Source organism: Bison bison, unplaced genomic scaffold, assembly GCF_000754665.1.
Source record: "Bison bison bison isolate TAMUID 2011002044 unplaced genomic scaffold, Bison_UMD1.0 scf7180017864490, whole genome shotgun sequence".
Lineage (NCBI taxonomy): Eukaryota > Metazoa > Chordata > Mammalia > Artiodactyla > Bovidae > Bison > Bison bison.
In genome coordinates this window covers 6,835,157-6,845,624 of record NW_011495049.1, presented here as the reverse complement: position 1 = coordinate 6,845,624, position 10,468 = coordinate 6,835,157, and the positions used below count along the sequence as shown (strand labels likewise).

General features: G+C 36.2%; 1 protein-coding gene across 3 annotated transcripts in view; it reads right to left on the bottom strand.

The window, feature by feature from the left end:
* MSH3 (mutS homolog 3) overlaps nt 1-10,468 on the bottom strand; it is a 185,987-nt gene that overhangs the window by 80,906 nt on the left and 94,613 nt on the right. For all 3 annotated transcript variants that reach the window (XM_010863368.1, XM_010863367.1, XM_010863366.1), the window contains exons 16-17: nt 4,305-4,369; nt 1,288-1,404 (exon numbers count right to left, since the gene is read on the bottom strand). In XM_010863368.1, the coding sequence (XP_010861670.1) occupies nt 1,288-1,404; nt 4,305-4,369 (182 nt within the window). The remainder of the gene's footprint in view (nt 1-1,287; nt 1,405-4,304; nt 4,370-10,468) is intronic.

Sequence of the window (10,468 nt, the reverse complement as noted above, 5' to 3'; positions counted from 1 at the left end):
AGTGAAGAGGAACTAAAAAGCCTCTTGATGAAAGTGAAGAGGAGAGTGAAAAAGTTGGCTTAAAGCTCAACATTCAGAAAAAGAAGATCATGGCATCTGGTCCCATCACTTCATGGGAAATAGATGAGGAAACAGTGGAAACAGTGTCAGACTTTATTTTTGGGGGCTCCAAAATCACTGCAGATGGTGATTGCCCATGAAATTAAAAGACGCTTACTCCTTGGAAGAAAAGCTATGACCAACCTAGACAGCATGTTAAAAAGCAGAGACGTTATTTTGCCAACAAAGGTCCATCTAGTCAAGGCTATGGTTTTTCCAGTGGTCATATATGGATGCGAGAGTTGGACAATAAACAAAGCTGAGCGCCCAAGAATTGATGCTTTTGAACTGTGGTGTTGGAGAAGACTCTGAGAGTCCCTTGGACTGCAAGGAGATCCAACCAGTCCATCCTAAAGGAGATCAGTCCTGGGTGTTCTTTGGAAGGACTGATGCTGAAGCTGAAACTCCAACACTTTGGCCACCTGATGCAAAGAACTGACTCATTGGAAAAGACTCTGATGCTGGGAGGGATTGGGGGCAGGAGGAGAAGGGGACAACAGAGGATGAGATGGCTGGATGGCATCACCAACTCGATGGACATGAGTCTGAGTGAACTCCGGGCGTTGGTGATGGACAGGGAGGCCTGGCGTGCTGTCATTCATGGGGTCGCAAAGAGTCAGACACGGCTGAGCGACTGAACTGAACTGAAAGAGTACAGAAATCATCATTTCAACTTTCCCATAGATTTGAATTTTTTCAAGATACAAAGTAGGGGGAAATAGGTAAAGGATGCAAAAATATAAGAAAAAAAATTAAACGTAGATAGTGGGTTGGCCAAAACGATCGTTCGAGTTTTCCTGTAACATTGTACAGACTTTGTTTCCTGTAACAACAAACTTTTTGGCCAATGCAATAAAACAACTAACCCAAACTTGTCCAACTCTGAAAATGTTAAGGCTTTATACAAAAAAAGTAAACAAAATCCAAGGTGGAATTTCAAAGTGACACTACTAAACATCCTTAGCAACAAAATGTTAGTACAGTAACAAAAAGTATATTTGGTCTCTTACCAAAGACTAAGATGAGTTTACATTTCAATAGATTAAAAATAAAATCAGAGAACACATGTACTCAACTATTTTATGGCAGGTCACAAGCAGTAATCTCTACTTTTCTTTTTGGTGGAAAGATTTTCCGGTCTATTTCTCATAGCAAAAAGTCAGATTACATTTTTCATTGTAAACTCACTCTAGAAAAGCAAGCCATTCAGCACTGCAGTCAAGGACTAGCTGCTCCCGGAGCTGATTCAGATGTCTGTAATTTTCTACAATAAAAGGAGAGTGAAAGCGGCTCACAGCTTTTGTGCTAGAAGAAGAGAAAAAACATAAAATAGGAAATCAAGGTTACTAAGAAGTCAGTAATGCCATCACTTCAGAAAATTAAAGTAGTTATTTATTATTCTCTGATGAACCTTGAAAGTAAATAGCTGTAAATAGAGAACATTCTTTAATTATGATCCTAAACTTTATTGATTCCAAAGATCTTTAAATAAAGTATTTGAAGTTCAGAGTACTTTGTTATGAAGCTTTTAAAATTCAAGTTATATCCATATGACAAAAATCAAAGTTTAGAACTTCTGTTAAAGAGGTTTTTTCTGTAAATTATACAAAATGAAAATGTTTGGTTTAAAAAAAAAAAAAAGATCAGAAGCAAATATAACAAAGTTAAGTCCTAACAAATCAGAGAGTTAAATATATTGGTGAAGGTCATATCATTTTTTATATTTCATATATTTCTGTATGATTAAAGTATTTCAATTAAAAAAAAAGCATTACAATGAACAGCAATGCATTAATTTAGGAGGCAGTCAAAGAAGGGTTCATCATCCAACTGCAGATTCACAGTGACCCTGGATGGGAAGAAATATCATCTACTCCTCTTCTGAGCTTGCAAACAATCTCTGCTTGCTCATCAAGAAGCTACAGAACACAATGGTGGATGCTATGGGTCCCCAGCCAGAGATTCCGCAGTAAGATTCCAACTCTGTCACTTACTCGTTATCTATGTGACTCTGGGCCAATAAAACTGATTTTGTCTAAATTAAAAACTTTCCTCACCTATCAAATGGCCTCACCTATCAAATGGGGATAACAACAGTATCTACCCCATGAAAAGTGAAAATGTTACTTGCGCAGTCATGTCCAATCTTTCCATGGACTGTAGCCCACCAGGCTCCTCTGTCCATAGAATTCTTCAGGCAAGAATACTAGAGTGGGTCGCCAGAGCATCCTCCCGACCCAGGTATTGAACAAGGATCTCCTCCACTGCAGGCACATTCTTTACCATTTGAGTTTACCAGGAAAGCCCATGGGTACTGTAGGGAGGATCAGATAGTGCTCAGCAGAGTAATTATGTCACTAGTACTCAATGATTTCCTAAAGGAAATCAATCCTGAATATTCATTGGACAGACTGATGCTGAAGCTCCAATACTTTGGACACCTGATGCAAAGAACTGACTCATTAGAAAAGACCCTGATGCTGGGAAAGATTGAAGGCAGGAGGAGAAGGGAATGACAGAGGATGAGATGGTTGGATGGCATCACCAACTTGATGGACATGAGTTTGAGCTACTTCTGGCAGTTGGTGATGGACAGGGAAGCCTGGCGAGCTGCAGTTCATGAGGTCACAAAGAGTCAGACACAACTGAGCAAATGACCTGAACTGAACTCAATGTTAGGAGCCATTCCACTGTGGTAGTGATTACTGCTTATTGATGCTATTACTATGATGGAAACTTTAAGAAGAAAAGGTCAAGGTTGAGTGATAGGTAGGTGATGACAGAGTGTACTCTGATCTCTGTCTGCACACTCACTCCTGTTAACACATGGTCACAATTATCTTTAATTTGGCAAGTTACTGAAAATGAGCCTTTTGCATTCGAAATCTGACTAGTGATATTTTAACTTACTCCTGTCAAGGCTATGGTAGCTAAACAGATAAAAAATACCTTCCCAACCACATTTATTCATTTGATTTATATCACTGAAATGTTGAAAAGATGCTGGTATTGATTTATGCCTTGCTTATTGCATTTAAAGTATGTTATCTAGATTTCTATGCAAACATATTAATCATAGCTTTTTCTTCTGACAAAACTCATTTAGTGAGACATTTCAGTGGTTGTTCTAGACAGATTAACACGATTTCTAGTAATTTCTCTTCATAAAGTGTATTACCATTCATTAGCTGTAGTATAGGACAAAAATTGGTAAAGGAAAGAATGCCTGCAGAAGAAGAAAACATTCCCTATAATCAACAATATCTGAAACTCAATTACAGCTTCTGGTAAAAAAAAAAAAGGATGGTATTAGAGCTAAAGAAACCCATGATTATGCTTTCAGGATCCTTTGATAAAGTGGCCATGGATAACAGGGTTTTTTATTAAAATAATAAATTAATAATCATTCACACATCATGTCAAAATCATGTCAAAATTTCCTTCCACTCTTAACATAGCATTCCTCACACCATCACCAGCTACTAGTCCCTATTCTACTATCTTAGGAAAATGTAACATTTTCATCTCAAGTTGATACAAACATTCTAACAGTAGTAATAAATATTTCTGAAACAGTACCACTCACAAGAGGAAATAAATTTCCCTAAAACCACTTCTTTAATGAGTCACCTCTTGAGGATTAATGCCTAACCAAGAAGACAAGGCAGGGTCTCATTGTGGTTCTCTAATTTTGTTTCTGATTAATTATTTTCATGAATCCAAGACACAATGTTAAAAAAGAACATGTAAAGAACTAGTGTAACTACTGCCATGGAAAGCAGTAAGAACAAAGAAAGGCGGAGCTCAGTGAGGCAGAAAATGAAGTGTCAGCTTCTTAAAAGAATGTCAGGTACAGCATTCATCAAGAAGTTCAAGCGACCAAATTAATCTTATAACTGAAGGTTCTGCAACTTTCTCTTTTCCTGTGTTTAAAGTGTACTCTGAAGTATAAGGATAAAATAATAATTCACAAAACAAGGAAACAAATATATACAAATAAGATACCTTTTGGACAAAATGTTTAAAAATCAATGATTAAAAGAGTTTAAGATAATTATTTCTCTAATTTAAAGTTCCACAAGGAAACTGAAGGGCAAGAATTGCTTTTAATGTCAAGGATGTGCTTTTAACAGTCCAGAAGCATGAAGGTAATTTATTTATTATAATCTACATGAATAATAAAAAACATCTATTTTTAAACTTACCTTCCAATCTTAACCCAATCAGTTGGTATACAAGATACAGCAGAATTCTTTACTTCAATCATAAACTAAAATAAATATAAATAAAGGTTAGATATTTAAAAGATTAGCCATTATATTTTTAAATCTTCCACAAAACTGTGCTGTGATAGTCTAGCAAATATCATTCTAAACATTCAAAATAAATCTAGCACTGTTATTGGGAGAGTTCATATATGTCTGTACAACCAAATATTAATAATTAGGGTTTCAACACTTAGGAAAAAGTACCATTTGTACTAAGCAAAAAGGTTGTAATAAAAAATATAACCTGGTGATTTAATACCTGTAACGCTGTTACTTTCACACTACAAATGGTGATTTTTCCTTAATGACCTTTTTAATTCATTTCATTTATTAGCAGCATTTATCTTAAGAATTCTATGACTCAGTAATAAGACTGAACCTCTAAATACATAAAATTTTAGAATATTTTATTATTAGACATTATATCAGTTTGAGACATGGCTAATCCCTTATTCTGAACAGAAGAGGATTTATTATAATAGCTTTTATCCAAGAAACCTAAGTCCTTTAAAAGTATCATCACAGAAAGCACTTAACCCCTCAGTAATTAAGGAAGGAAGAGATTTCTTCACATGAGTATTTTCTTTAAGTTTTCACTTATATGAACTATTACAGATCCAACTGTACTCTACAAGCTTTTCTGAAATCAACCAGGAAGTAAATGAAATCACTATTTTTATCACACCTTCCATTTTTCACACAAATTATATATCATCTCCTTTTCCTGCTCACATTTCTGTATTATTACAGTGAAATTTAATGTTTCATTTAAATAAAAATACACCTATTTTGTATGGGATGGGACCCAGAAATTCTAGAGTTGCCATTAATTTTGAGATGACTACAGGAACTTTGTCACATATGTTTTACAACATTTAGGTATTTATAACACGCATATTATTAATAGTATCAGTCTGGCTTTTGAGTTTACTTTTCTGTTAATAGAAACACTTTAGCTTTTATATTCATTATAATTGGAATCAATGGTTAACGTAAAATCTATTTTCTCCTCACTTTAAAAAAAATTCCACTATCCTGAATCAGCATCACTACTGCTTTTCTTGCCTTCCTGGCCTCAGCCAACCTTAAAGAACTTGTCTACATTCACTTTCTCTACCTCACATTCAACCTGCCCAGGAGACCACTGCCTTGAGGGCAAGCATTATGTCTGATTCTGGACTTCTAGCAGCCAGTACATGTTCAGTATAGTTCCTTAAATGAAGGAACCAAGGATAGTATGGTTTTTTTCACTTGTTTTCCTCCGAAACAGCTCTCACAGAGATCATTAAGTATATAATTAATTGTAAATTCAAAAAAAAAAAAAAAAAGAATTTTTATCCTTAGCAACGATTTTGCAACTAATGAAGTCCTCCTGTATAGAGAATATTAATACAATTTCAAATCTGACATATCCAGTTAAAGAAAAGAATTTTAAAAAGTCTCTCCTTTGGCTAAAAAAAAGTAACTGGGGGGAGAGGGGACAAAATAAATATCACTAATGAGAAAGATAAAATCTCTCGAAGACTATGCTAAAAAATATTCTGCTTAAATATTTTGAAATCTTCTATGAGAAAACATATTGGTGTTTTTATACAATAATTGTGGGAGGAGATAAGCCAAAGGCAAACAGCAAAATTTGGGACCACAGTAGACCACTAACATTTGGGAATAATACATATAACACAGAGCTCCACAGAAATTACTGCCTAAATGATAGTGGAAATTTTGAAAAGAAGCTAAAACTGCCTCAATGAGGTCTCTGGGCAGCCAGCTGGAATAGTGTGCTTGAGTTATGCACCATAACTATGCAGCATGACGGCTCTGAATTCAGACCCATGCCCTATACACATTACTAACTGCCACCGGTCACACTCCTTTGGAGCACCCTGGGAACAGTTTAGACCAGGGGTCCTCAACCTTCAGGGTCTAATGCCTGATGCTCTGAGGTACAGCTGACGTATTAGTAACAGAAATAAAGTGCACAGTAATTGTAATGCACCTGAATCATCCTGAAACCCTCACCCACCGCCCACTAACCTGGTTCATGGAAAAACTGTCTCAACAAAACGGGTCCCTGGTGCCAAAAAGGTTGGGAACTGCTGATTTAGACCATAACTGTTCAATCTTAAAGTATCCAGGGTCTACTCTAAGGACCACAGCTCCTCAAGCAAGCCCTTTACAGAGTCAATACTGGATGGAAAACGGTGAGAATCAGGAAAGCCACATGGACCCCCTGTTTGTTAAACTCCCGGGGTCACTTTCTCAGGTGCTGGTGCTGTGTCCTCTTGTGTTTCTCCTCAGCATTGTCAACAATGAGCAGTTTTTCTCAGTTCTACAGTAGTTATGGGATAGGAAATTTTCTATTTCTTTTCAATGAACATTCTAAGGATGAGCAGACAAGCCTTTTGTTTAGAGACTTTACTGCTAAAGGAAACTAACAAAAACTGGAAATTAACATGTATGTCAGAAATTTTAGAGAGTTCTCATAGAAACTTTCCTTGCTCTATGGTTTGTGACTTTGTTTCTTAGGTGTTGATGTGAAAAATCTGTCCAGATTCATTCTAACAATCTCTCATATTCTTCTGCTGGGATCCAGTTCTGTCTTGGTTAAATGTCAGATACTGTTACTCAAACTACAGCCCATGGAATCAATGGGCTGGAATCATTGTTAAGTTTGCTGAAATTCACTCATTTCAGAAACTGCTCTCTGTTCTCTCCAAGGCCACACTTCACCCATTCCTATTCTCCCCTCTTTCTCATTGTTTCTTAAGAATTCAAAAATATTTTTTTATTTAGATGTAAGATATAACAGATTGCTTTTCAAGTCTCAATCATGCTAAGCAGATATCTGGATATGCTGCATCCTGTGAATTAGTAACTTTTTTTTTAAAGATGTTCCAATAATATTTATTCCCTTTTCCTTTAAGAAAACTACTAGTCAAAACTGTCCCAAATCTAAGTATCACCCCATGCCTATTCCATATTTGATTCAATGTTGAGACATAATTCTCCCCATACATAAAAGATGAGAGACCCTATAACAGAAACAATGAACTATGTAAAGCTATGTAAGTTTCTACTTTCATTATTTTCTTCCCAGGATTTTTTTTCTTTCACTATTTTCTAAAACAATACTGTCAGATGAAGGTGTGACAGTCACTCAGTTGTGTCAGACTCTTTGCCACCCCATGGACTGTAACCTGCCAGGCTCCTCTGTCCATGGGATTCTCCAGGCAAGAATACTGGGGTGGGTTGCCATTCCCTTCTTCAGGAATACTATCAGAGTTAGACACAATAATTCACCATAGGCAATAAGGCTTAGTATTCTCATCAGTACATAAAAACTGGGAACAAAGTGAAAAAAATGAATAGAGCAAAAAGTAACACTGGTTTGACAGTTTATTTTTACTAGCAAACTCACGTACCACACAGGGCTATTATAACAGGTATTTTAACATATATTACAAAAGTTATATGTATGGAAATAAGCTTTCAGCTAGAAGAGAAGGGTATAAAATAAGCAGCACATATATATAATACAAGAGTTTTCCCTCCCAGCTCCTTCACTTCTCAGAGGTAATCATATTTGATGAAGTCTGTTCTACTCCTTTAAATATCTCTAAATTTTGTTGATACCTTTAGTACAAATATTTAAACAGAATTTGATTATAACAATGCTGGCTACTTAGAATTTATTTGATGTTTGAATGAACAGCATCACTAATTCCCCCAAAAATGTTATAAAAGTGATTCTATAATGAAGTACTATGGAGAAGGAAATGGTAACCCACTGCAGTTTTCTTACCTGGAAAGTTCCATGGATAGAGAAGCCTGACAGGCTACAGTCCATGGGGTTGCAAAGAGTCAGACACAGCTGAGCACACATTCAATTCGAATGAAGTACTATCAAGATTTTAGAGGTTTAAAAAAAAAACAAGAATCTATCCTTTTGTTAAAAACTAAAAAATTTCCTGTCTCAACCTCATCACCTTAATTTAGTAAAAGTTAACAATAATTAGATAATTTACCTTCCTTGATAATCCTTTGTAATCCAATTACTTGATCTCCATGCTGTGCTTTTTCTTAAATGTCAGTGCTATACTGTCAATGCTAATCTACTATCCCTTACGAATTTTTGATAAGTTTTCCCCATTTTAACTTTAAAACTCCAACTGAATCTAGGGCTGTCTTTCAAAACCTTACGTTTTATTTCAATCTGAATAGTACAAGCTCTCAAATGTCTGGATTTTATCAAATAAAATCTATGATGTTGATAAACCCTTGTGTTAACACTGTTTGTGAGCTGAGTGAAATGACAGCATGATATAAAGATCAGAAACAGGGAGACCTGGGCTGGAAATAAGGTTCTAACTTGGGCAACTTATCTCACTATATTATGCCAAGTCTGAGTTTTCTTTCCTGAAAAACTGGAAAAAACCCTTTTGTGTTGTTACAAGGATTCAGTAAAGCACTTAAAACCATTCCGAACTTTAACAAGTGCACAACAAATGGTAACTATATTACTATTATTAAGTGAATAATACTGCGAAGTGCTTTATGATTAGAAAGTACTTTCATGCTTTTTAACTCATTTGGTCTTTGTAGTAGTCTCACTTCAGAGGTGACTCTTCCATGGTACAGAGCATGTAAGCGGTAGAACTGGAAGATTTCGCCACTATAATACCAGGTAACCACTTTTCTACTACACATTTTCATTAATATATTAAGCAACTTTGATCATCTCACTTCCAACAAATAGACCAAAACAGTGGCGCTGAGGTCACTTGTCACTTTGCAAGATCATAATTATATACTCCGATGCTGTAAAGAGCAATATTGCATAGGAACCTGGAATGTCAGGTCCATGAATCAAGGCAAATTGGAAGTGGTCAAACAGGAGATGGCAAGAGTGAATGTCAGCATTCTAGGAATCAGCAAACTAAGGTGGACTGGAATGGGTGAATTTAACTCAGATGACCATTATATCTACTACTGTGGGCAGGAATCCCTTTGAAGAAATGGAGTAGTCATCATAGTCAACAAAAGAGTCCGAAATGCAGTACTTGGATGCAATCTCAAAAATGACAGAATGATCTCTGTTAGTTTCCACGCCAAATTATTCAATATCAAATAATCCAAGTCTATGCCCTGACCAGTAATGCTGAAGAAGCTGAAGTCTAATGGTTCTATGAAGACCTACAAGACCTTTTAGAACTAACAGTCAAAAAAGATGTCCTTTTCATTATAAGGGACAGGAATGCAAAAGCAGGAAGTCAAGAAACACCTGGAGTAACAGGTAAATTTAGCCTTGGAGTACAGAATGAAGTACCGAAATCAGACTGATTATATTCTTTGCAGCCAAAGATGGAGAAGCTCTATCCAGTCAGCAAACACAAGACTGGGAGCTGACTGTGGCTCAGATCATGAACTCCTTATTGCAAAATTCAGACTGAAATTGAACAAAGTAGGGAAAACCACTAGACCATTCAAGTATGACCTAAATCAAATCCCTTACAATGGTAGTAACAAACAGATTCAAGGGATTAGATCTGATAGAGTGCCTGATGAACTATGGACAGAGGTTCATGACATTGTACAGGATAAAGGGATCAAGACCATTCCCAAGAAAAAGAAATGCAAAAAAGCAAAATGGCTACCTGAGGAGGTCTTACAAATAGTTGTGAAAAGAAAGGAAGTGAAAAGCAAAGGAGAAAAGGAAAGATATACCCATTTGAATGCAGAGTTCCAAAGAATAGCAAGGAGAGATAAGAAAGACTTCCTCAGCAATCAATGCAAAGAAACAGAGGAAAACAACAGAATGGGAAAAACCAGGTATCTCTTCAAGAAAATTAGAGATACCAAGGGAACATTTCATGCAAAGATGGGCTCAATAAAGGACACAAATGGTAGGGACCTAACAGAAGCAGAAGATATTAAGAAGAGATGGCAAGAATACACAGAAGAACTGTACAAAAAAGATCTTCACGACAGATAATCACGATGGTGTGATCACTCACCTAGAGCCAGACATCCTGGAATGCGAAGTCAAGTGGGCTAAGGAAGCATCACTATGAACAAAGCTAGTGGAGGTGATGGAATTC